The sequence below is a fragment of the Oreochromis aureus genome, linkage group 15, assembly GCF_013358895.1.
Source record: "Oreochromis aureus strain Israel breed Guangdong linkage group 15, ZZ_aureus, whole genome shotgun sequence".
In the NCBI taxonomy this organism is placed as follows: domain Eukaryota; kingdom Metazoa; phylum Chordata; class Actinopteri; order Cichliformes; family Cichlidae; genus Oreochromis; species Oreochromis aureus.
The window spans coordinates 27,060,291-27,087,223 of NC_052956.1; the positions used below are offsets into that span (position 1 = coordinate 27,060,291).

Below are 26,933 nucleotides of genomic sequence, written 5' to 3' on the forward strand. Positions count from 1 at the left end.
TAAATTTGGCCAATGGTAGTTCACTCTTTGCAACATACTACGCTTTTGAAAGATTTTTCAGGACTTCTGCTTGTGCTTGGTTTATTTTTTAGTATGTTTTTTGCAATTGCTGTTTGTTCTGGGAAAGATATTGCAGACTGGGTGTTGCAGACTGGGTGCAGTATAATGCATTTCTTGCGTTTCTCATGGGTTCTGATGGGGTCTTTCTTAAAATTACTGGTCCCAGTTACAAAGGCGCTTGTCGACTCAAATGAAATGAAACTCACAACACACCCGGCAGAACATCATGTTATTTAGCTCGTCATATTCCAGCCACATAAATTCTTTTGTCCATGAAACCAAAAAAGCTGAGCTTTCTTTTTGCCTCAGTCTGATTTGTCATAACTTTTCCGTTTTGTGGTCGGCTTTTATTTGGTTGTCCCTTCTTCACCCTGACCTGTCTTATTTGGCTCAGCAGAACTAAAATACCGGCGTAAATCCTGCTGCTTTTACACACGCACTCACATAACGGTCAGCGATTCTCTGCGCAATCAACCTCTCACATGTTTAAGCTTGCTGTGGGAGATTTCACTTGTCACGTTTGAATAGTAGCTAATGAGTGATAAGACGATGTCAGAGGAATTGGTGCGCAATTAATCGTCACTCACCAATCAGTGCTGCCGCTCTCTACACACCGCGCGATCGCAAAGTGAACGGATCGCAAAAAACAAGCGCAAATTCAAACGCGATTTCGATATGTCACATATTGACAGTGGCTCATCGATGCCAATAACATAATTACTCAGCTACATTTGCGAAAGAAAATGCAAAAGCAGTGACACATATTTTTCCTTCCTATGATAGCCCGATGGGCAGGGCTGAGATAGATTTTGGTAGCCCGACTGGAAAAATCGCTAGCCCCGGGACGTCGGGCTAGCGATTTTGCGAGCCCTGAGGACATAATTAGTAATAAATCAAATTATAGTTATACATTATTAAACAGGATCAAAATTAAAGCATGTCAAAGCTATCCAAAATATACCACATTAAGTGTACAAAAGACGCACAGAAAGCATATTTATTTTATCTTTGAGTAGCTAGTAAAGACTATGAAGGTGCTAATTAGTATAACAGTAATCTGTTCTGCAAAGAAAAAAATATGGGTAAAATTAACATGATTATGAAAAATGTCAGCATTAAGAAATCAGATCTAGCTGAGGTGCAACAGTGCCCTGACATCTGCTTCGTCTTTATAACACAGGACTACTTCACAAAATATACAGAATAAAAAAATTACCAGAAATTATTGAATTAAGAATGAATGAAATTATTACAGCTTAATTAAGAATTTTCATGAGGATATTTTTCGGATTGTGTGCCATAATACGTACTGACACAGAATGAAACTGCAAGATTGTGAGATAATAGATTTCCTGATATCCAAGCTTATAAAATGAGCAACACCAAAACTTTCTTTAACAAAGGTAGTTTGGTATTTAAAATTAGCTTATGATGAATACATGTAGAAAATGGTAAACATTTTGAGTAAAAGTGGAATCTCAGTATATTTTTTTGCAACCTGTGTGAATGCATGCAAGCACACATCCACAGATAAACACCGATCAGACATAACATTATGAACACAAACAGGTCAAGTCAATAATATTAATTATCTCTTCATCATGGCACCTGTTAGTGGGTGGGATATATTACGAATTAAGGGAACATTTTTTCCCCAAAGTTGATGTGTTAGAAGCAGGAAACATGTTTAACAAGGGCCAGATTGTGATGGCTAGATGACTGGATTAGAGCATCTCCAAAACTGCAGCTCTTGTGGGGTGTTTTTGGTCTGTCATGGTCAAAGTGGGCAGTGGTGAACCAGTCACTGGGTCACAGGCGACCAGGTCTCATTGATACACTGATTGGTGTATATTGCAAGTGCAATGTTTTGATTATGTTTACATCGGACATCTCTTTAGAATAAGTACACTCAATTCTTTTCTTCTAAAACTGTTGAAACATAGATTGATAAAAATCTATTAGTATAACTACAAATCTGTGCTTTATGCTGTGTTGATAATCATAAATTCGAATCAAAATCAAAGATGACATAAATGTTTTAAAAGTTATCACTACAATTCCAACATTTATTATGCCATTCAAAAATATTTTGGTGATTACATATTTTCCCTTATTTGGTTTCCTTAAAACCAAGCCTGATTCTTTTTGGATTAAATATTATATAAGCAATAAACAAAACAATAACAGATTAACTTATTGCTACTATGGAAAAAAAGGAGAGAAAAAAAAGCCTGACTTCTTGTTGGTTATTTCAATGACCACAGCTTTCTGCGTACATCATGTGTTGCTAGCTGAATGCAAATCACTGGATGCACTGGATGTCATGTTGTAGCCATCTAAAAAAACAGAGCAGTATAGTTAGTCTGTGGCAAAAAATAATACAACAGTAGTAGCTGTAGTACTACAACAGGAAGTTGAAGTAAGAAGTAAAATAATTGTATAAATAAATAAAAGGTATAAAAATTACATTTTATTGTTGGACTGCCTGATTAAGGTACCAGCACACCTAACAACACACAGCATTCACTGCATTTTATACGAAACCTTAGTTGGTTCTTTTCTTAATTGTTGTTTACCTCTTCCACGTCTCCAGTTCCTTAAAAATTGAAGTCCACTTGATGATGTGTTTCCAGCACTTGTGCTCTAAAAAAACAATACAAAAAAACAAAACAAATCATGCAGCATTTGAAAAGAAACAAAGTGGCTGTCATCCATTAGAAAGGAAAGAAAAAAGAAATATGAAAGACATGACTAGGAAAACTGTTCTTACCCCTGTCCTAGTTCTGGAGGGTTGTGCATATGATGCTATTGCTGACCGCACCTGATAAATGAAATCCCAAATGTGTGCATGTGTAGAATACGCACATGTATGGAATATGCACATACACATAACTCTTATTTATTGAAGTGTGGGCCCATCTGCTTTTTGCTGCTATCGCCATCAAGTCTGAATAGTCATTTATATGGGATTACAGAGAAACCATGAAATGGCACTAAAAGGCGGAAGTTTATCACAATTCATATTCCTTTGTCAGTAAAGGTTAGTAGACAATTGCCTTATTCCTTTTTTCCAGTAAGTACTTTGTTGGTTAAACCAAAATTATATCATTTAACATTAGTTTTTAAGTAATTCAACAATAATCATTTATTCATTCAAACACATTACTCATATATTAACTATTAGTTATTAGTGTGTTATACTTGTATAACTATGCACGTGACAAATAAAGATCTTGAATCTTGAATCTAGATTTTTCTTTGAATTAACCTGACTTAAAATTGAGCTGTACGTACCTTACTGTCCAGCAGTGTTCCAAACACCAAAATAAAGAAGCCCTTTTTAAAGACATAGTAGCATCAGTTATCAAGGATTCAGTCATACTGTTGTTGTATACAGATAAGTAAAATATTAATTTTTACCTGTAACGAATTGAAGAATGCGAATGCAATATGGATTCCTTCATTTGTTGGATCAGCCAGAATCCCAGCTCCCAAACCCCAAGTTATGCCAAAAAATGGTGTGAGCACAGCCAAGCTCTTGACAATAACCAGTAAAACGTGCCTTTCATCTGCTTGTGCAGCAGTTGTTCCAACTCTTCTCCTTATAATTTTGTACAAAACCACAACCAAGATAATGAGGTTTATCACCACTATTGAAAGTGCAGGAATCACAAATGCCAGTAGAGCTTTGGACTCATCCCAGTTGAGCCAGCAGACTGCATTGTCTCGGATGTATTTGTTGTCAGGTGCAGTTGCAGCTATAGTTACTGTTGCAATAATGAGAGGAGCTCCGTAGCCTAGAGAGAATCCAATGGCTAGCATAGATGCTTTAGTCAAACCCCCACCAAAGACATTAGTTGTCCGGTAGAGCAGCAACATAGCCGAGGCCAACATCCAGAAGAACAATGCTAGGTAGAAAAAATGGATAAAAAAAGTAGCTGCAGTGCATGCTGGGGGGTTTTTAACTTCTGCATCTGAAATGGCCGCTCCAATTATAAACCAAATGTTTGCAACCAGAAGAGAGACAGCGATGTTGACTATGGAAACATGACGCAAGTAAGAGGTTTCATTCTTTCTTATTTTTCTCCATATGAGGCCTTCAATAATGAGACATATGACCAAGGAAACCATGGAAATGCCAACTCCAATGTAGGTTATAATGTCCAAATAGAGTTTCTTTGGGCTATTCGGTGACATGAGGATGGAGAATGAGGTCAGGTGGTTGCAGTTGCAGATGACAGTTCCAGTTTCATTTGTGTTTAAAACTACCTCACATCCCTCATTGTCCCATCCTCCGAGACCATTAAAGAGGCTGAAGTTCCAGAAGACACATTCAGGGTTTCCCAGTGTATCATTTAAAATATCAAATGTGAAAGAAATATTATTGATGTCACCAGTGGACTGAACAAGTACAATCCTGCCGTTTATAGAGTTGAACGATGAATTGACCTCATCTCTTGCAGGGAGTACATTATCCAACGATTCAAATAGTATCGTAGTGATTGTTTTTATTTCTCCATCAGCCTCTGGTATTTCAATTGCCACTGAAGAATTCAGTTCAGCACTGAAAGTGTCTGTGAATCTAGTTCTGTTTAACAGAATATATGCTGTCTTAATGTCAAAAGTTGTATTGTCAAGATGAGATGTTATGTTTTCAAGAGAGTCCAAAAATGATGAGCTGACACTTTCAGCATCAGTGCTGTTTGAGATGTTTTTGGTGTCATTGTTGTTCAGAAAGTTCCATGTTGTTCCATTGATGGTGAGAACCCCTGCCGTAATGAGGACATTCTAAAGTAAAAGAAAAGAACAATATTAGATAAAAAAACATTTACTGTTTAAAATGTGAAAACTTCAGAAAACTAATCAACATACCTCCATTGAATCATTGCTAATTGAAATATCTAATGATGAAGATTTTTTGGCTACATTGGTGAGTATTCTCACAATAGCCTTAACGTTGGGAGGAGATTTAATCACTTCACCAGTAAAATTGACAGTGACGTTGCTGAGCTGTTCCAAAAATACTGGCAATGTACTGGCAGTCAAGAACTGTGAGATTAAGGAAAGAACAATGTCACATGTTAACTGCATTTGATATAAACTTTTCTTTTATGTATGCACAGTTACAAACAGAGGAGTTGTTGATCAGAGGTTTATAAATTTGGGGCTTGATCTTTGGAGTCAAAGGTATACTATCACTAACTGCTTTATTTGTGGTTATTTATTTAACAGTATCTATTTTTGTTGCAAAGTATTGCCAGACTGACACAGAAGAAAGTTTATTTCAGTTGCAGTTGCAGAAAGAGTTTTTGTTGGTGCAGACCATTACTACATGTGGTACTGTGTGCTTCCTTAAGAGGAGGTTACCTCAGACTCGTCAAGCAGCTCCTGAACAGGTAGTAGGATGCAGTTTTCTTCAATATCTCCAAATTGCCGGTTTTCCTTACACACTGCAGTTATTTCTCCTACCTGGTTTGGCTCACAAGGCACTGCAGCTTTGAAACCTTCATTTCCTTTACCAAACTTTTCATCAACACAGTGAGCTTCTGTAGAGAGAGAAAAAAAATACCTCAGCAGTTTTTGCATGTAGTTTTCATTTTGTATGTATGAATGTATGCTCCCGTTCATATATGTGAATATCTGAAATGTATTAAATAATACTCACCCTCTGGGGATAACTGCAGTGTTATTGTTCTTGTAAATACAGGTTGGGTTTTAGACTGACAGGTGAATACCTTGTCCTGCTTTTGACAACCTTGAGGTGTTTTATAATTATAGGTAATCGAATTACCAGTGCCTAAACAACAATAACAACAATAAAAGGAAGTTAAAAAAAATAACCTAGAGAGTAGGACAGCGTTAAGATTGAAAAGTTACAAAATAATATTAATCACATTCAATATGTTTTAGTGAAAGATACTGTGATGTTAAAAGTTTCTCAATCACACATTTGCATTTTGTAGATTTTTGTTTTTTTGTGTCAGACTTACCTGCTTCAGAATACTCTTGAAACTCAACCTGGTACCCACCACTCACACTGCACTTCAGAGGCACAATTCCTCCCTGACATTGCACATACTCTCTGATTGGTGAGACGGTGATTGTGGGTTTCGTTTTCAGACTGAAGGTTGCAGATTTCTGTCGGAAAAATGTTTTGTCCTTTTTGCGCATGAGCCTACATTCATATTCTCCTGCAATTAAAAGTGAAATGTTGAAATTAAACCAACAAAAGAAGAATACAATATAAGCAATAACAACATGAATGTGTGCCATAATTTTCAATTACATTTTCAGAATACTCCTGGTTTTCCTCCTTCATACATTGAAACTTTAATTTTAAGCTATACTAGCCTAAAAAAATAATGTCTCCCAAATGTCAGATATTCATACATTAACTAATGGACAGTTTGCAGGTTTGCTCTCCAATTAGTTACTCACCTATTACAATATTTGTCAACTGCTTTGGCACATTTCTCCAAATATTTTTTAAACCTCTGAGCTCTGGAGATGCATTTCCCAGGTGTGAAGAGTAGAAATATTTTACTGCTATTATTTGCTGCTATTTTTATAATCATCATTACCATTTCATTATTAATAGTGATGTTGCATCCAGATGCATTCAGATGTTCAAATATATTGGTATTATATTAGTCTTTATTACAAGTCCAGTAAGAACCACTTTAAATTGTTGAGTTGAATCTATAATTTTAAATGCTTTTCAATGCTCCTATAATCTTAAATGTTTCTGTGCAGACTGCAGGGACAGGAAATATACTCTGTGTAAAGACAGGAAGTTACATGTTTTTGAAGTTGCATGCTTTGCAGAAGTGAAACTGAAAGCCGAGTCTGAGTGCAAGTATTTTGAGCAGGTTATTTTATTAAGCATTTATCTTTGATTAAGCTTTGATTAAGCTTTAAGTAGTTGTATTAGATTGAAACATTTGTTTTATATATTTTACATGTAAGTCAAGATTATTACACACATACACACACATAGTTTCAGTTGTGTACGTGCTGGCCTTCTGTCTGGTGGAAAGGTTACAAGGTTTAGCTGATGAAGTGAAGGGTGAAATAAAGGACAGCACACACACACCCACATATTAGGTAGACTCATTTATATAGGTAAGAGTTTAATTATGTTTTGCTTGCAACTGCAAAGTTGTGCCTGCATGAGTGACAGTTTGTGCAGAACGTGGACCTGATGTTCCACAAGATAAGCCTGGGCAGGATGGTGACAGGAAGCACCTGGGTTCGAGCCGAAGACAATGTTCTTTTTTAAACTATGTTAAAAGTCGTCAACAGAACAGTTGTGGTTTTGGATTGACGTATGCTGTATTGAGTCTGCCTGGCAACAGGCAGACTGCCAACCCTATAAAGTCTTTGTTCTGACTATTGTAAGACAGTTCAACACTGAAATCTGCACAAGTGTTGGACTCCACATGTGTGCATTAAAATCTTCGTCTAATTGCACCAGGCCGGATCTGTGGTTATTATTTTTGGATTCCTCCTCAATATCTGAGCCTTAACACAGGATAGCTCATCCATTCAGTAAAACACTGGTTAACCTGTGAATTTAGCTATCCCAAAACTATCCCAAAACCTTTAATTCCAGGTTAAACAGATGTTTTGTCAATTAAGTCATTTCTACCAAAGCCACTAGTTTCTTTGACATTGTGTCAACTGATGCTACACTATTTTAGAATGACAGCTGACTCTGAAAGTTGTCTTCTGACTTCCTGAAAGCTTTTTCAATGTTTCACCACTGGCTGTAGTCTTTTGCATCTCTAAACTATTTTTTGAGAAGCGAGCCACAGAAACCGAGGAAAAACTGTATACCAGAATATTAGTGTACCTATAAATGTCACATTCCTCTGTTTTGATTATATTGTGATCCTTAAACCACTGGTTAAAACACATATAGTGCTCACCTTAAGTTTAACAGCTCAGCAAAGTAAAGCATTTTTATGGCATTTGTATGACTTGTATGACATGCACTGCTAAAAGCAAAGCTAAAAGCTAGAGAGTAAGCCACTGAATACTAGTACACTGTTCCAAAAAATAGTAATGTCAAAGTATATTACTGTAATTTTTTACAGTTTTGTACTGTCTTCCTAGGATATCATTCAATTTACATAAGCAGACTGTGATCTTACATGTCAAAGGTAAAACAACATAACATCACTGTAAATATAGTAAAACACAATTTACTTGTTTCTTAAATATATTTTTTTGTACATATGCATATTTAGATCGTAAAAATACATCCAGAAACAGCTAGTTCTCTCCCATCATGCCTTGGGACATGTGCTGCTGTTTAGATGTTCTTGTTTTATTGTTTATTGTTAGTTACTTTTAACTGTTATCTTGAATGTTGTGTTTACGCCATGGTGCAGAGTCACTGACAGTTGTTGTTTTGTAGCGGGATGTCACTCATGTACCATGAGTGACTTCTGTTCTGCTGTTGTTGAAGGTTGAGGCACATGGAAACACTGGAAAGTGTTTAAATAAAGAACTCCCTCTACCAGCTTGGGGTTGAATAACAAGCTCAATATCTTCGAGCTAATTAGTTAAGATTCTTTTGCATGCCACAATCTAAGTCAGTTCACGGCCACGCTGTGCTAATTATATATTTGTTTTAATAAATGTAGAGGTAGGAATTGCAATTAATATAAATCTCAAAGTATTCACAACATTCCTGAACAGAAATAGGCCTCTGCACCTGGGGTGAGGGTGTGGCCATGAAAACAATGTGATATGCCATTGGATGTTGGGACACATAATAACATGACGCTAAGCATCGGCCAATGAATGTTCTTCTAGAATATCATTAAAGTAAACACTCCTGACTCTTGGTGGCGCTGTCACTTGGTGTTCGCTCGCTTTGTGGTAGAGTATCACTTCCTGTTCCTGCTCAAACACAGTGGTGTTTCTGAGTAGCTTTTCTGCTTAGCAATTTAATTTAAATCTTTTGATACATCCCTTTTTCATAGTATAATCTTAACGTGCTTCATCTGAATCACCCTTTCTGTGTACTCACTACCTAATTTATAGCCAAAGTATTCACTCACTGTCTCTTTACTGTTTCGCTAGCTTAGCTTAGCTCGTAGCCGACTCGTTAGCACCATGGCTACTTCACCTGTCCCTCCTGCACTTTCCTGCTCATTGTGTCAGATGTTTAGTTACTCCTCGGCCTCCTTTAGCAGTAATGATACCTGTAACAAATGTAGTATATTTGCAGCTCTGGAGGCCAGGATTACTGAATTGGAGACTCGGCCGCACCCTTCATTCACCCGTAGCTAGCCAGGCCCCTGTAGCTGGTGCAGCCGAAGATAGCATAGGCCCCGCTAGCTGTTCCCCGGCAGACCCCAAGCAGCTGGGGAAAGAGGGCGGCTGGGTGACGGTGAGGAGGAAGCATAGTCTTAAACTGAAGCCCCAGGTACACCACCAACCTGTTCATGTGTCTAACCGTTTTTCCCCACTCGGCGACACACCGCCGGGGTCAAACTCTGGTAATTGGTGATTCTGTTCTCAGACATGTGAAGCTAGAGACACCGGCAACCATAGTCAATTGTCTTCCAGGGGCCAGAGCAGGCGACATTGAAGGAAATTTAAAACTGCTGGCTAAGGGTAAACGTAAATACAGTAAGATCATAATTCACGTCGGCAGTAATGACACCCGTTACGCCAATCGGAGGTCACTAAAATCAATATTGAATCGGTGTGTAACTTTGCCAAAACAATGTCGGACTCTGTAGTTTTCTCTGGTCCCTCCCCAATCAGACCAGGAGTGACATGTTTAGCCGCATGTTCTCCTTAAATTGCTGGCTGTCTGAGTGGTGTCCCAGAAACGATGTGGGCTTCATAGATAATTGGCAAACCTTCTGGAGGAAACCTGGTCTTGTTAGGAGAGGCGGCATCCATCCCACTTTGGATGGAGCAGCTCTCATTTCTAGAAATATGGACAAATTTATTAAACCCCCAAAATATGACTATCCAGAGTTGGGACCAGGAAGCAGAGTTGCAGTCTTACACGCCTCTCTGCAGCTTCTCTCCTCCTGCTACCCCCAAAACCCATCTCCATTGAGACTGTGTCAGCTCCCAAAAGACAAAAAACAAACCAAAACCAGCAATAAACAACTTAAACATAAAAATCACAAAGAAAGAACAATACAGTATCCACATCTGAACCAAAGAGTAAAACAGTGAAATGTGGATTATTAAATATTAGGTCTCTCTCCTCCAAGTCTCTGTTAGTACATGATTTAATAATTGATCAACAAATCGATTTACTCTGCCTTACAGAAACCTGGTTGCAGCAGGATGAGTATGTTAGTTTAAATGAATCAACACCCCGAGTCATTCTAACTACCAGAAATCTCGAAGCACAGGCCGAGGGGGCGGTGTGGCAGCAATTTTTCACACCAGCCTATTAATTAACGAAAGACCAAGACAGACTTTTAATTCATTTGAAAGCCTGATGCTTAGCCTCGTCCACCCCAGCTGTAAAACTCAGAAACCAGTCTTACTTGTTATCATCTATCGTCCACCTGGGCCTTACACAGAGTTTCTCTCTGATTTCTCAGACTTTTTATCTGATTTAGTGCTCAGCTCAGATAAAATAATTATTGTGGGTGATTTTAACATCCATGTAGATGCTAAAATGACAGCCTCAACATCGCATTTAATCTGTTATTAGACTCAATTGGCTTCTCTCAAAATGTAAAAGAACCCACCCACCACTTTAATCACACTCTAGATCTTGTTTTAACATATGGCATAGAAACTGAACATGTAACAGTGTTTCCTGAAAACCCTCTGCTGTCTGATCATTTCCTGATAACATTTACATTTACAATAATTGATTACACAGCAGTGGAGAGTAGACTTTATCAAAGTAGATGTCTTTCCGAAAGTGCTGTAACTAAGTTTAAGAATATAATCCACCCACTGTTATCATCTTCAATGCCCTGTACCAACATAGAGCAGAGCAGCTATCTGAACGCTACTCCAACAGAGGTCGATTATCTTGTTAATAATTTTACCTCCTCACTACGCATGCGACTCTGGATACTGTAGCTCCTGTGAAAACTAAGGCCTCAAATCCAAAGTCCCTGACTCCGTGGTATAATTCTCAAACACGTAGCCTAAAAGCAGATAACTCGTAAGCTGGAGAGGAAATGGCGTGTCACAAATTTAGAGGATCATCATTTAGCCTGGAGAAATAGTTTGCTGCTTTATAAGAAAGCCCTCCGCAAAGCCAGAACATCTTACTATTCGTCACTGATTGAAGAAAATAAGAACAACCCCAGGTTTCTCTTCAGCACTGTAGCCAGGCTGACAAAAGTCAGAGCTCTACTGAGCCAACAATCCCTTTAACGTTAACTAGTAATGACTTCATGAACTTCTTCACAAATAAAATTTTTATCATTAGAGAAAAAATTACCAATAATCATCCCACAGATGTAACATTATCTACAGCTACTTTTAGTACCATCAATGTTAAGTTAGACTCTTTTTCTCCAATTGATCTTTCTGAGTTAACTTCAATAATTAATTCCTCCAAACCATCAACGTGTCTTTTAGACCCCATTCCTACAAAACTGCTCAAAGAAGTCCTGCCATTAATTAATGCTTCAATCTTAAATATATCAACCTATCTCTAATAATCGGCTATGTACCACAGGCCTTCAAGGTGGCTGTAGTTAAACCTTTACTTAAAAAGCCATCTCTAGACCCAGCTGTCTTAGCTAATTATAGGCCAATCTCCAACCTTCCTTTCATATCAAAAATCCTTGAAAGAGTAGTTGTCAAACAGCTAACGGATCATCTGCAGAGGAATGGCTTATTTGAAGAGTTTCAGTCAGGTTTCAGAGCTCAGCACAGCACAGAAACAGCTTTAGTGAAGGTTACAAATGATCTTCTTATGGCCTCTGACAGTGGACTCATCTCTGTGCTTGTCCTGCTAGACCTCAGTGCTGCGTTTGATACTGTTGACCATAATATCCTATTAGAGCGATTAGAACATGCTGTAGGTATTACAGGTACTGCACTGCAGTGGTTTGTATCATATCTATCTAATAGACTCCAATTTGTACATGTAAATGGAGAGTCCTCTTCACACACTAAGGTCAATTATGGAGTTCCACAGGGTTCAGTGCTAGGACCAATTCTATTTACATTATACATGCTTCCTTAGGCAGCATCATTAGAAGACATAGCATAAATTTTCACTGCTATGCAGATGACACGCAGCTCTATCTATCCATGAAGCCAGGTATCACAGACCAATTAGTTAAACTGCAGGAATGTCTTAAAGACATAAAGACCTGGATGGCCGCTAACTTTCTGCTTCTTAATTCAGATAAAACTGAGGTTATTGTACTCGGCCCTGAAAATCTTAGAAATATGGTATCTAAGCAGATTCTTACTCTGGATGGCATTACCTTGGCCTCCAGTAATGCTGTGAGGAACCTTGAGTCATTTTTTGACCAGGACATGTCCTTCAACGCACATATTAAACAAATATGTAAGACTGCTTTCTTCCATTTGCGCAACATCTCTAAAATTAGAAATATCCTGTCTCAGAGTGATGCTGAAAAACTAGTTCATGCATTTATTACTTCCAGGCTGGACTACTGTAATTCTTTATTATCAGGATGTCCTAAAACTCGCTGAAAAGCCTTCAGCTAATCCAAAATGCTGCAGCAAGGGTACTGACAGGGACTAGAAAGAGAGAGCATATTTCTCCTGTTTTGGCTTCCTTCATTGGCTTCCTGTTAAATCCAGAATTGAATTCAAAATCCTGCTCCTCACATACAAGGTCTTAAATAATCAGGCCCCATCTTATCTTAATGACCTTGTAGTACCATATCACCCTATTAGAGCACTTCGCTCTTGCACTGCAGGCCTACTTGTTGTTCCTAGAGTATTTAAAAGTAGAATGGGAGGCAGAGCCTTCAGTTTTCAGGCCCCTCTTCTGTGGAACCAACTTCCAGTTTGGATTCGGAGACAGACACTATCTCTACTTTCAAGATTAGGCTTAAAACTTTCCTTTTGCTAAAGCATATAGTTAGGGCTGGACCAGGTGACCCTGAATCCTCCCTTAGTTATGCTGCAATAGACGTAGGCTGCCGGGGATTCCCATGATGCATTGAGTTTTTCCCTTCCAGTCACCTTTCTCACTCACTATGTGCTAATGGATCTCTCTGCATCGAATCATATCTGTTATTAATCTCTGTCTCTCTTCCACAGCATGTCTTTCATCCTGTTTTCCTTCTTTCACCCCAACCGGTCGCAGCAGATGGCCGCCCCTCCCTGAGCCTGGTTCTGCCGGAGGTTTCTTCCTGTTAAAGGGAGTTTTCCTTCCCACTGTCGCCAAAGTGCTTGCTCATAGGGGTCATATGATTGTTGGGTTTTTCTCTGTATTTATTATTGTGCTATCTACTGTACAATATAAAGCGCCTTGAGGCGACTTTTGTTGTGATTTGGCGCTATATAAATAAAATTGAATTGAATTGAATTGAAGTTACGTAAATAGACTTTGACTTCACATTTCAAATGTAAATTAACGTCAAATCACTGTAATGTAATGAAACATAATTGTCATGATTATTAAATGTATCTGTCTGTACATATGCATATTTAGATTGTTAAAATACATTCACAAATTTATCATGATTCCACAAATATCTGTCTGTTATTTGAAAGACTGAACTGTTGGATTCAAATGTAATGCTACGGTAAAGTATATAACATGATCCCTATAAGCTTGTGTTACATCACATAAGTATTATTATCATTGCTAGCTAGGGCGATCGTGGCTCATGACTTAGCAGTTCGCCTTGCGATCAGAAGGTTGCGATCAGACACAACGACCTCTCGGTCGTTGTGTCCGTGGTCAAGACACTTCACCTACCGCCTACTGGCGATGGCCAGAGGGGCCGATGGTGCGATACGGCAGCCTCTCCTCTGTCAGTCTGTCCCAGAGCATGCAATCCATTATTAGTTAAACCAACTGTTAACTGTATATTTCTGGACATTTACGTATTATGATTCATATTGCCACATTCATTGACCTTGTTTATAGGTAATTTCATTGTTTGATCACGTTACAATGTTCCTAATTTGATGTCTAAAAGCACTTGGAAAAGGCAGAATCCCATGTAACATTACCGCAACAAACTCTATTTTCACTACTGAAAATGACCGTATTTTTATGGGACAGTTATTTTCTGTTATTTTACGGTCGTATTTTGGCGCCCCAGCTGCCGGAATATTACTGTTTTTTGGGGACGTTTTCTTTTCCTATTTATAGATGATTTCACTGTTTAATGACATTAACATGTTCCTAATTTAATGTTTAGCGGCACTTGAAACAGGCGAGATCCCATGTAAATTAGCGCAACTAATTGTATTTTCATTACTGGAAATAACCGTATTTTTATGCGGGAGTTATTTTCTGTAATTATACGGTCGTATTTTGGCGCCCCAGCTGCCGGAATATTGCAGTTTTTTCAAGACGCTTTTTCTAACAGTGTATGATTTTAGTTAGACCTTGACTTGACGGCTTTTGTTTTTGAATGGTCTTGTTTACCTGTTGCTCTTTCACTGATATTCATGTAATGTGTGATGTATAAGTGTACAGAATTCTTCTGCACTGTATTTAGTAAGGTAGAAATTTTTTGTAGTTCACACAGGTTTTCTGTGGGAGAGTTAACATTAGTTTTTAAGTAATTAGCTTTTAAAACATTGTCTACCTTATCAATACATAAAATGCTTTTTAGACTACTCCACTATAGGCATTTTGAGTGAAACTAGACCACAAGATGGCGCCGAGTATGGCAGCCTCGTCGTGAGCTCCCCCAAGCAACAGCTGTTTTTTGTGTTTAATTATTTTTGCACAACTCTGTTGCTTGTGAAGCTCGCACACAAGAATTTCACTCACATGTACTGTACCAGTGTACCTGCACATGTGACGTGACAATAAAAGTGATTTGATTTGATTTGAAACTTTGTCTGCAATTTTTTTTTGTTTATTAGTGGTTCAGACTGATTGATCCACTGACAATGCTTGTGTTGCACTGTAAAAATAATTTTTACCCAAGCTATCAGAATTTTGCTGTTGCTCTTGCCTGGGTAATAAGAGAAAATTGTGATGCAAGACTCACATTTCAATTTTGTATGATTTATGATTATTCCTATTGAATGCACCAATCCATTTCTTACCATCGTCAGAGCTAATAAACCTTGACACAGTTAAGGTTGATATTCCATCCTTAACTGAAATTGTGTGTCCTCCATCTTCAGCTATGAGCACTGTATTAAGTCTCCATTCTGCTGCTGAGACAGTGCCAAAATTGAGATCCAGTGGTGGAGGGCCACATGTCACAGTCACCGTTTGCTCATAAAATCCATCAGTTGGTGAAAACATTAGGGTACCCGAGGCTTTAAGAAATAAACACAAATGTCACACAATTGTTTCACAACTATCTGTATCAAGAGATAATAGATATTCACAACATTTGAAAGCATAAATGTAAAAGACTCCCTTACCATCAAATATCATAGGGTATGATTCTGCCAGCTTGTTAAATATTTTAACATTTAGTGCCCGAAAGTCTGGTGTAATAGAAGAGGGAGCACTGACATTATACTGGGCAATGGTACTTCCACTCCTGCAACAGAGAATAGAATTCCATTAAAAATTCGACCAGAAAAAAGTTGCCAACTCCTATCTTCTCACATGTGATGTATCTTTTCCCTCAAACAAACTAAACAAGTCTCATGCCAAATAAAACAAACATCAAATCCCTTTCATTGTGAGAATAAGAATTCATTTACAGTGAATTGCAATTAATTCAAAATTCATTTTTTCTTCTACTGGGTAAAGGCTGAATGTCAGACTAAATGAAAAATGAAATGAAATTATATATTTTTAGAATGATAGTAGACAGTTTTACTGCATGTTTTCCCTCAATCACTTTAATTTACAATTTAATAGATGGAAATGTTTACAGTAAAGTCTTCATCGTGATGAGGCAGGTTAGAATAACAAAGTTATCAGTTAAAGGAGACCTAAGTTAGTTTGTTGTTTTCATTTCTTTTTAGTCTTTCCTCCTAGTTTATTAAATACATTACACTGTACACCAGAGGTGGGACCAAGTCATTGTTTTGCAAGTCTCAAGTAAGTCCCAAGTCTTTATCCTCAAGTCACAAGTCAAGTCTCAAGTAAAGTCAAGCAAGTCAGAGTCAAGTCGCAAGTCAAGACAGACAACTTTCAAGTCAAGTCCCAAGTCCGAAACTTTGAATTTCAAGTCCTTTCAAGTCTTTTTTTTAACCCTCTGGGGTCCCGGGTATAATTGGCCGTTCTTGACTACTTTTGATTTTACTTCTATATTTCACTTTTAAAATATGTTTTTCTTGCCTTGTTTGGTATCATTATTTACAGCACAACCTCAAATATCTGAAATTTGAGTTATTTTTTTTTTCATTTTGGTATACTATATTAGCACAGTTGATCTAAATTCAGACAAAAATTCAGAATCCGAGTAGAAAAAAGTTATATTTTTTACATGTTTAACGAATCATTTTCATAACTTGAAATGCAAATAGAAATTGTACATTTCTAAAAATTATGCACAAGTTTTGCAAACAACAAAGTTATATGGTACTATTTACCTAAAAATGCAGCCAAGGCCTCAGGCGTTTTTATATAACCATTTAAATCTATTTACAGAACAATCAGGTGTGCTGCATCAAATAAGAAGGCACACAAATTATTTGTGCCAGTCCAAAAATGTAGTTTGTGTTCAGTATAAGACAGAGGAGAACACCACAGGCCTAAACCCTGCAGGTCTGACAACTGGAGGTGCAACAGTCCAGTTTTCCATGTGGAGACAGCGTTTACACTGGAATCTGCCTTTGACAGCTTTTTTAGATCAAATATGAAATTCAGCAGTCTAACCGACACACAATACAAAACAATAACTACACAACAAACTAACTACAGCCTCCAAACACGCTAAACGTCACTAATGTCTCACATATGAAAACTCTCTCTCTCTTTCTTTCGCTCGCCCGCTTTCCGTCGCGGTGTCACTCCTAAAACTTCCCTTCTCCTAAACAACCAAATGTCACATGTTGCCTTATCTTATCATTTTTTTTGATTGGCTGACATGGTAAACTCTAACACCAATAGGGAAGGGGTGTTTTTTTTTTTTTCTTTTTTCTCTGCAAGTGGAGAGCGTATGCTAGGCTGTCTGTAGAAAACGCCGTTTTGTCTAGCATCCCTGTTGAGAATAACCTTTGCAAATAAACAACAGCTAATAATATAAGATCAAAGTATTTTATTTGATGTATTGACATAAATGACAGAAGAAAAAGGCCATGTATAGCAGGACTACTCAATTACACACTAAGGTGGGCCAGATTTTCTAACCAAAAAAAAATTTCCCAGGCTCAGACATGCAAAAGTTAAACACGACCATACACTAATTGCAAATTAAACACAGTGATTTTGAATTGTGATGTGATGGTAAAATAAATATTTGTCAGTCTAAACTGGGTTAAATCTACGGGGTTAATGATGGGGAGGAGACGGAGAGAGACTGAGTACAGCTACAGAACCCACTTTCTGAAACGGACCCTGCTCACCATTCACCGACAATTCTGAGCTAACAAGTTGCATGTTATTCTTGGATGCGCTTGCAGGACCGGATTTAAAATAGCATGACAAACATATCATACCTGTTAAAGCCAAACAGTATCATCAACGTAGCCCGAAGAACATTTGCTAATAAGATGAAGTTAGCTAAGTCAGCTATTTCATCGTAGCAAAAAAAAAAAGCACCACCTACCGTTCTTTATGCAACTTCAAATGTCGGACAAAGTTGGAAGTTGTTCCATCTCCGTCTGTGATTCTCTTCTTGCATGTTTTGCATATTGCATTTCGTTTTTTGTTGACTACTTCGTAGTTTATGTACCCGAAAGAAATTACTCTTGGAAGCATTTTTGGCTCGAGCGTTTTTGTTCTTGTTTTTTTCAAATCTGGTTAATTTGATTGGCTGTGCTACAGCCCACGCTCACATACATATGGAGTGTGGTAAGAATGAATGAATGAATAAAGTGAATTAATGGTCCGCACTTTTTATATAATATGTATGTTAAATTTTAGATTTGGGTAAAATATCAAGTCTTTTCAAGTAAACAGGTTCAAGTCCAATTCAAGTCCCAAGTCACTGGTGTAAAAGCAAGGGCGTCGATTTGGCATGGACGGAGGGGACGTGTCCCCACCAATATCCAGCGATTATTGAATTGTCCCCACCAATAATTTGATCTCTTCGAGTAAAGAAATACAAACCCGATAGAAAGAAAAAAACAATCTGTCAACGTCTCATTCACCTAGCGGTGCAGAAAGAGTTAAATTACGTTCTCTACTGGAGTCCTATGTGACAAATATGGCCAATGTGATTGGCTGTGTCTTTCAGCGAGCTCTGTTTAGTTTTAGCAGCGGCAAGCCTGCGCTGCGAGGAGGAGAGGAGGACGGCAGCAAAAAGGAAGAACCTGGATATAAGAAAGTATTTTTCAAAGAAACCTGTAAGTCACTTAAAGTCAAGTTCACTCATAAAATGTGTCCGTCATAATAACGTTACAGGCAATACCAGGCCATACATGCCAACCCTCCCGATTTTTCCGGGAGAATCCCGAATTTCATTGCCCCTCCCGAAAATCTCCCGGAGCCACCATTCTCCCCAATTTCTCCCGATTTTCCACCCGGACAACAAAATTTAAAAACCATATCCTAGATTGGCCCAGCCAATTCCAGTTTCCAACAATAGCTGCTACTACTGCAGCTACTTAGTATTAATATTACTCTTGTTACTTTGGCTGAGATTAAAGTTATTACATTAGATTAGATTAAATAAAACTTTATTAATCCCTCGGGAGGGTTCCTCCGGGGTTTTCACACAGCTGAATAAATGTCGAACAGAAAACTGATTAAACAGAAGTGTGAGATGGTCGAGAATCTACGCAAGCGTCCGGTTATATTTTATCTTATTTAGACAGCAAGGAGCAGACGGCAGAGGTGACGTAATTATGAAGGCTAGACCCCCAAATTTCACAGTCGCTCATTTCCGGTCTACCCGGCTTTCGGAGGACCCGGCCCACTTAGACCGCGAAGGCCGGGTCATCAGGTGGACGCACCCTCTGAATTTGGACACCCCCGGAACAGGCCGGTGACATTTAACTTATTTTTTTCCGATAAGTAAACACTGTAAAAACCCCTTTGAATGTCTCCCTAATTCTGAGGTCTCAAGGTTGGCAAGTATGTGCTAGGCTTTGGCCCACATCAGTCTAAAACTGTATGTAACCATGAAAAAAGTGTTGCCATGTCCACCAGGACAGTATAGTATAGACAGTAGTATAGACTCCTTCACATAGTGGACATTGAGTTGTTGTGTGGGGCACCAGTAGTCCATGTCTGTTGCTGTAACAGTAGTTCATGTTTAGAATAAAAAGTCCCAGCTCACTGATTTGATCGGGGCAATAGTGCCTAAAATGTTGCATAATTTTGCTGAGAGATCTTTTACTTTGTGGTAATCTTAGATGAGTGATTTTATGGACAAAACCCACCAGGCCAGTCAGTGTTCCCTTAGTACTAATGTGTAAGACATGTTGGTGTACTATAACTGAAGTAATGTTGTTAAGTCCTTAAAGTCATATTCTTTTATTGTCATGACTCTATTTGAAGCTATTTTTATTTTTGTATGATACCTGATTTATATGGAATATGGCTGAAGTAAACTAAAGTCTAAAATACTTAGTCATTTGTTTAATATTAATTTAACATTATATAATTCACATATAAAACTATGAATTGTAATTTTAAATGGTTTAAAAGCATGTAGAATAGCATATGTAGGCAAGTATATTTCTCCTTTTTATTTTATTAAGAAGCAAAGACAAAAAGGAAAAAAAAAAAGAAACAGCGCAGGGTTCGGTGGTTGAATCATCCGTCCCCACCAATGCTAAAACCAAATCTACGCCCTTGTGTAAAAGTCCAAGTCAAGTCACAAGTCTTACAACCTTTTTTCAAGTCAAGTCTAAAGTCATAAAATTAATGACTCGAGTCTGACTCGAGTCCAAGTCATGTGACTCGAGTCCACACCTCTGCTGTACACCTCATGGCTAAAGGTCATAAACAGAATCAGTGACAAAGTGCAGCCTTTGCAAAGCCCAGCGCCCACCAGGAACAAATCTGACATCTTGCTGGCAATACAAACCAAGCATTCAGTTCACTTTTAGAGGAGCCAGATATCCTGCAATGTGCCCATATTCAAGGTCCACAATGGCCAACAATGTGCCACAGAACACCCTGAGGACTTCAGACAAATGCCTTGTCTAGATCCTGAAATGTTTAACATATTTATTACCCACTCGCCCTGTGGGTAGTCTTTATTCTTGAAGCTCTGGTCCTCTACCAGAGGCCTGGGAGCTTGAGAGTCTTTGCTGTTCCTAGGACTGCACTCTTCTGAATATAGGTCTTGGATGTCGATCCTGGGATCTGCTGGAGCATTTCGCCCAGTTTAGGGGTCACTGCCCTGAGTGCTCTGATTACCACTGGGACCCATGTTGCCTTCACCCTCTACAGGGTTCTCATTTAAAGTAAGGCTCCATTTCAAAATGACAGAAAGTAATAAAATGTGAAAATTGTGCACTTCAAATGAAGTACCCAACTTCAAAAAAAAAAAAAAAAAAAAAAAAAAAAAAAAAAGGAATGGGGAAAAAGCTTGAATTAACTTTTTTCTGTTTTACATCCTGAATGAACACTCTCAACCACATTTAGCAATAATAAATTTCATCTAAATCTTAACAACTCAACAGTTTCAGAGGCTCACTTTCTCCCCCTCTTTTAATCAACTCCCCTACTTTGTTGCATAGTGAGAGAATTGAGCTCTAGCTTTTCCTGCCAGGATTTTAACCCTGGCCTTGAATGGAGTCAGGCCCATTCTCATTTGCTTATTGCGGAGCCTGGACTGCTATTTACTTTTGATTATATTCACTGTGGAGAAAACTACCTTGCATATGTGTGTGGAGCCAAACATGATAAAAATGCAAAGGCTACTTTACTCATACCTGAGAAAGTTATCTCAGGGTGCATTTGGAGTCAAAAAATGGCATTTTCTAAGGCCTCGGGTATGGAAAGCTTTTTGTACTTCTTTCTTTTTTGTGTACTTCTTTCTGCATCACACCTTTCTGTAATTCCAATAGCTGGCTAACTTCCCTCTGTGGTGCCTTGATCTTAGCTTCTTTTTCTCCATGGAGGGTACTGCTCCTTGTACCCAAGCATCTCAAAATGTCACTCAAGGATGTAGATCAGCTGGTTGATTTCACTTATTGTCCCAGGGCTTATACATAATGACTTTTAGTCCATGTAGTCTTGAAATTCAGCCACAGACGGTCCAGGTTTCCAACTTAGCCATGATTCTTTCTTTCAGGTCATGTGCTTTCGCATTCAATGCCTTCAACACACCAGTTGTTCTTGGGGGTTGGTAACTAATCTCGTAGGGTGGGGATGATGATATCTCCCACCCATAACTAGTTATAACTAAAATAGCAGTTTTTGTGAAAGGACTTTGCCAAATCAGGTGGAATGTTTCAATAACCATGCCTCAGCAAATGTAAAAAAAAACAAAGAAAAAAAGAAGAAAAACAAGTAGAAAGAGTAAAAGGAGAAAAAACATTGTTAGGAATAGTGTAATTAATCAAAAAGACAAAGTGACTTACCGGAATTGAATTAAATTTGCTTTTATTCCTTGGCTCGCTGCTTCATCTGTGATCTGTTTGAGACAGTGACAAAAAACAAGGATTAAATATCCCATATAGCCAGTGGATGAGTGAATGAGAACAAGAGAAAGCTAAATTACACAGAAAGAAGACACATAGAGACTTACAGTTTTGCTAACAGTTTTGTGAAACTCATTGGTTTCTTGATTGTATTCTTCCTTGAATTCAACATCCATAGTAATTTCAAGTATCTGTATTATCAGTGTTGTTGTCAATGTTGTGGTTGTCGTTGGTGTTGTGATTGTTGTGGTTGTTGTTGTTGTTGGTGTAACAGGCATTGGTGTTGTTGTATTTGGCATTGTTGGTGTTGTCGTTGTCATTGTCGTTGTTCTAGTTGGTGGTCGACATGGATTGAAAGCTGTGGAGAAAAAATTAGGATCAAGGAAAAAGAAAGACATTTCCACCAGAATATTCCAACAGAAATAAATGTATAAAAGACATGTTTGAATACATTCAGTGATTATATAATCACATTCAGGACACATAAAGAGTAATTACTAGATTCTTACTTGAGATTGGTTGACAGAGTTCTCCACCAGGAGGAAGCCCTTTTATGCACCCACAGGTTTCTGAGGTGGCATTACTGCATGCACCGTACACTTCACACTTGTCACATGACCAGGCAAACTGGTCCTCACATTGACACTGCACTCCCGTAGAGATTGGAGAGCACCCTTTTCAAGCCAGTTAAAGAATTACAAAAAAAGCTCAGAAGTCACACAGTACTATATAAAAATAGTACAAAAATCACATACAGTAAATAAGATCAAGTCCTTACATGTAGTGAAGTTCAAGTCTTCTACTGTTAAGGAGTCTATTTGAGGGGGGGCGACATATTTCAGAATGTCTCTGAGAACAACACTGATATTTGAGGGCACACTGGCTGCTGAGATGTGCAATTCAACTGCTATATAGAAAGCCACTGGTGCTGTGAAGGAGAAAAAGAAGTAAATCCATCACATGAACCTGTCACAATGATGGGAAACAATGTTTACATGAAAATGTTAACAACAAGCTCCCATTTTAAATTTTTTTTTGTTCCCATCGTGGTCAAAATTAAAATGGTCAACATGGTCAAATTATGTTGGCAACAATCCAAAGCTATATTTACTTCAGCTCTCAGTTGCATGAGTCACTTGGAAAACATCTAAAAACATGAATTTTTAGATCATTTAAAAAACTATGTTGTTACAACAAAAATGATTAAATTTTTTACATTTTACAATGCATTTTACAATGTCTTTGTTCACACAGAGACCTTCATTCTTCAGTATACATGTCAAACATCATACCATATGTTGGTGTAGGTGAAGTTGTTGATGGTGTTGTGACTGTGAAAAGGGGAAAAAAGCAGCAGTTCAGATTAAAAGCGTACTTTATTTGGTTCAAATTTCTTTTTTCTAATGCAGCCACAGAATCTAATGTACATCATTCGTGCAACATTACATTTGATATCTTTGCTTTAAGGACACGAAGGAGAAAACTTACAATCTTTTCAATCAACATATGAGCAGACATGTTGACTATATGAACTTTGATACAAAAGCACTTTACAATGATATATGAAAATATAAAGTATTTATAGAGATTGCATGGAGGAAACTGATTGATGACAAAAATCAAATGAATAAGATGTAATTCCAGATCATTTAAATAGCTGTCTAGATACAACAAAAATGCTGTAGTTTTTAAGATTTTACAGTGCAAGTGAGAATTGGGAGCTCACACAAAGACCTTCATTCTTGTTTAGCGTACATTTCAAAGATCATACCATATGTTGTGGTAGGTGATGTTGTTGATGGAGTTGTGACTTTGAAAATATGGGAAAAAAGCAGCAGTTCAGTTTGAGCATACTTTTTTAAAGTTCAAATTTCTCTTTTATAATGCAGCCATTTAAAAAGCTGTGGAGTTACAACAAAAATGCTGCAGTTTTTCAGATTTTAAAGTGCAAGTGATGATCGGAGGTTCACACAATGATCTTCATAGTTTCCAATACAATTCATATATCATACCATATGTTGATGTAGTTGATGTTGTTGATGGTGTTGTGACTGAGAAAACAGGAAAAAAGCTGCAGTTTGGATTTCAGCATACTTTTTTATAGTTCAAATTTCTCTAAGAATCTAATGTAAATCATCCCAGTAAAATAAAATATTATATCTTTTATACTAAATGGTTGCTTTAAGGACATGAAGGAGAAAACTTACAGTCATTTCAATCATCATATCGGAAGACATATTAACATGGTATGAGCTTTGATAATTAGTAATTAATGGTTTTTGTGAAAGTTTCTAAATTAATATATGAATTGACAATATTTACATTTACGGCATGGATGAAAGAGTTTTTAGGTTAGTAAGTACAATGACTACACAGTTTTTTTCTAATGATATTTACTGCAAAAAGTACTTTCAAGAAGCAAAAATGTTCACATACCAAGAGTTGTTGTTGTTGGACATAAAGAAATATCTGTGGAGGAAAATTATACTTTCAAATGTTCATTTTGTTGTGCTTAATAAAAATAATTAACAGCAAAGAAGAACACAAAAAAAATGAACAAAAGGCAAAAATAAGAAATCTTGAACAAAAACACCCACTTATTTCGAACAAGAGAAAGTTTACATTGAAGCATATGTTGAACAGATCATTCTAAGTAACCATAGCTATATGTTGATGAACACATGCTGGTCAGATACATTTATTAATGTTTCTGGTGATAGCATTTTTCTGTAGCAACAGCTAGAAGATTTCAGCTCTTACTTGTGATTGGTTGACAGAACTCTCCGTTAGGAGGAAGTCCTTTTATGCAATCACAGGTTGGGTAGTTGACATCACCGCAGGCACCGTAAACTTCACACTTGTCACATGACCAAGCAAGCTGGTCCTCACACTGACACTGCAGTCCTCCAGTAGAGTTTGGATAGCACCCTGTTCAAGACATTTAAAAGAACAATGAAACACAGTTCATAAGTCATACAGGACCATATGAACCGCATTAAATCTGACTGAGTACAAAAGTCAAATAAGATCGGGTCCTTACATGTGGTGAAGTTCAAGTCTTTCAGTGTTAAAGACCCAGTGATGATTTTGGGGAAGGAGAAATTTCTCAGAATGTCTCTGAGCACAACACTGAAATTCTGGGGCACACTGGATGCTGGGATGTGCAGTTCAAGGTCTATATCAAAGTCCACTGGCACTGTGAAGAAGAAAAGGGGAAAATCCATCACATACACCTGTCACAATGATGGGAAATGATATTTCCATGAAAATGCTGACAATAAGCTGTCACTTGTAATGCCCCCTGTTTCCACATAGTCACAATTTTATTGACGCATTTGCTCCACACGTCTGCCCAGGTCTAACCTGGTACTGTCAAACCTCATTTACTTCCACTAAAACTCAGTTTATATACTCTCAGCTAATTGGGTCACAAGCCAAATAGATGTAATTCCACATCTCTTTGATGGCTGTGTTGTTAGAACAAGAGTGATTCAATGTTTTAGATTTTACAATGCAAGTGACATTCAGGAGCTCACACAAAGACCTTCATTCTTCAGTATACATATCAAACATCATACCATATGTTGGTGTAGGTGATGTTGTTGATGGCGTTGTGACTGTGAAAACAGGAAAAAAGAAGCAGTTCAGATTTAAGCACACTTTTTTTATAGTTCAAATTTCTGTTTTCTAATGGAGCCACAGAATCTAATGTACATCATCCCTACAACATTACATATGATCTCTTTGCTTTAAGAATATGAAGCAGAACACTTATGACCTTTTCAATCATCATATGAGAAGACATGTTGATAAACATTTTTAGTGACTGTAAAGGGATTTGGTCTGATATTAAGATGGCATGAGGTTTGATAATGAGCAGTGTTGGGCAAGTTACTTTGAAAAGGTAATTAGTTACAGTTACTATTGACTTCTTCAAAAAAAGTAACTGAGTTGTAACTAAGTTACAATATTCTAAAAGTAACTAATTACTAGGAAAAGCAACTATTGCATTACTTTACAAAAAAAATGTTTAACCATCTGGGGTCCAAGGTATAATTGGCTGTTTTTGACTACTTTTTATTTTATCTCTACATTTCACCTTTAAAACTATTTATCTTGCCTTATATGGTACCATTCTTTTTAGCACAACTTGTCATGTCTGAATTTACAGTTATTTTTTCATTTTGACATACTGTATTAACACAATTGATCTAAAATCAGAAAAACCCCCATAAAATCCGTGTAGAAAAAAAGTTATATTTTATCACTGTAAAAACCACAAACATGTTTAAGGAATCATTTTCATAACTTGAAATGCAAATGTAAATTTTAAAAACATATGCGCAAGTTTTGCAAACAACAAAGTTATATGCAAGTATTTACCTAAAAATGCAGCCAAGGAGTTTTTTTTATAACCATTTTAAACTATTTACAGAACAATCAGGTGTTCTGCATGAAATAAGATGCCACACAAATTATTTGTGCCACTCAACAAAATAATTTCTGTCCACTATAAGATAAAGGAGAACATCACAAGCCTGAAACCTGCAGGCCTGACAACAGGATGTATATCACTTCCCCTGTTTTCCACCTGGAGACAGCATTTACATTGCAATCTGCCTTTGGTGGCTTTTTGGCAGCACCTGTGACATTCAGCAGTCGCCTCATTGTTCTGACACACAAAACAAAACTATCGACTACACTACACACTAATTTCACAACTTCATAAAAACTGGTACATTGCACCTTGTTGCTATGACATCTTAAATTGGTGATGCGATTGGTTTATCACAACTGCTTTATTCTTCCTCAGCCAATCAACAGCACTCGTGCGATTGTTTCACCCCCCTAGCTCCCGGTAAGAAGAAAACAGTTTCAACCGTCTGTGTTGAAAAATAGTAAAGTGTCCGCACCGCATTTTCTTGTTAGTAACAGTAACGGCATTGTCATGATAGAAATAGTAATTAGTTAGATTACTCGTTACTGAAAAAAGGTAACGCTGTTACTTTTAATGCCATTATTCCCAT

The 26,933-nt window shown here is 37.5% G+C and overlaps 1 protein-coding gene across 1 annotated transcript in view; it reads right to left on the reverse strand.

Moving 5' to 3' along the window:
- Nucleotides 1-929: 929 nt before the first annotated feature.
- adgrf8 (adhesion G protein-coupled receptor F8) overlaps nucleotides 930-26,933 on the reverse strand; it is a 65,339-nt gene continuing 39,335 nt past the window's right edge. Inside the window, exons 18-39 of the mRNA XM_031755946.2 lie at nucleotides 25,485-25,523; nucleotides 24,947-25,102; nucleotides 24,667-24,834; nucleotides 24,343-24,375; nucleotides 23,919-23,957; nucleotides 23,678-23,716; nucleotides 23,199-23,237; nucleotides 22,685-22,834; nucleotides 22,416-22,580; nucleotides 22,014-22,264; nucleotides 21,847-21,899; nucleotides 15,613-15,734; nucleotides 15,286-15,504; nucleotides 6,051-6,251; nucleotides 5,726-5,857; nucleotides 5,428-5,606; nucleotides 4,933-5,109; nucleotides 3,481-4,848; nucleotides 3,355-3,396; nucleotides 2,831-2,881; nucleotides 2,637-2,703; nucleotides 930-2,396 (exon numbers count right to left, since the gene is read on the reverse strand). Of these exons, the coding sequence (XP_031611806.2) occupies nucleotides 2,338-2,396; nucleotides 2,637-2,703; nucleotides 2,831-2,881; nucleotides 3,355-3,396; nucleotides 3,481-4,848; nucleotides 4,933-5,109; nucleotides 5,428-5,606; nucleotides 5,726-5,857; nucleotides 6,051-6,251; nucleotides 15,286-15,504; nucleotides 15,613-15,734; nucleotides 21,847-21,899; nucleotides 22,014-22,264; nucleotides 22,416-22,580; nucleotides 22,685-22,834; nucleotides 23,199-23,237; nucleotides 23,678-23,716; nucleotides 23,919-23,957; nucleotides 24,343-24,375; nucleotides 24,667-24,834; nucleotides 24,947-25,102; nucleotides 25,485-25,523 (3,749 nt within the window). The 3' untranslated portion in view covers nucleotides 930-2,337. The remainder of the gene's footprint in view (nucleotides 2,397-2,636; nucleotides 2,704-2,830; nucleotides 2,882-3,354; nucleotides 3,397-3,480; nucleotides 4,849-4,932; nucleotides 5,110-5,427; nucleotides 5,607-5,725; nucleotides 5,858-6,050; nucleotides 6,252-15,285; nucleotides 15,505-15,612; nucleotides 15,735-21,846; nucleotides 21,900-22,013; nucleotides 22,265-22,415; nucleotides 22,581-22,684; nucleotides 22,835-23,198; nucleotides 23,238-23,677; nucleotides 23,717-23,918; nucleotides 23,958-24,342; nucleotides 24,376-24,666; nucleotides 24,835-24,946; nucleotides 25,103-25,484; nucleotides 25,524-26,933) is intronic.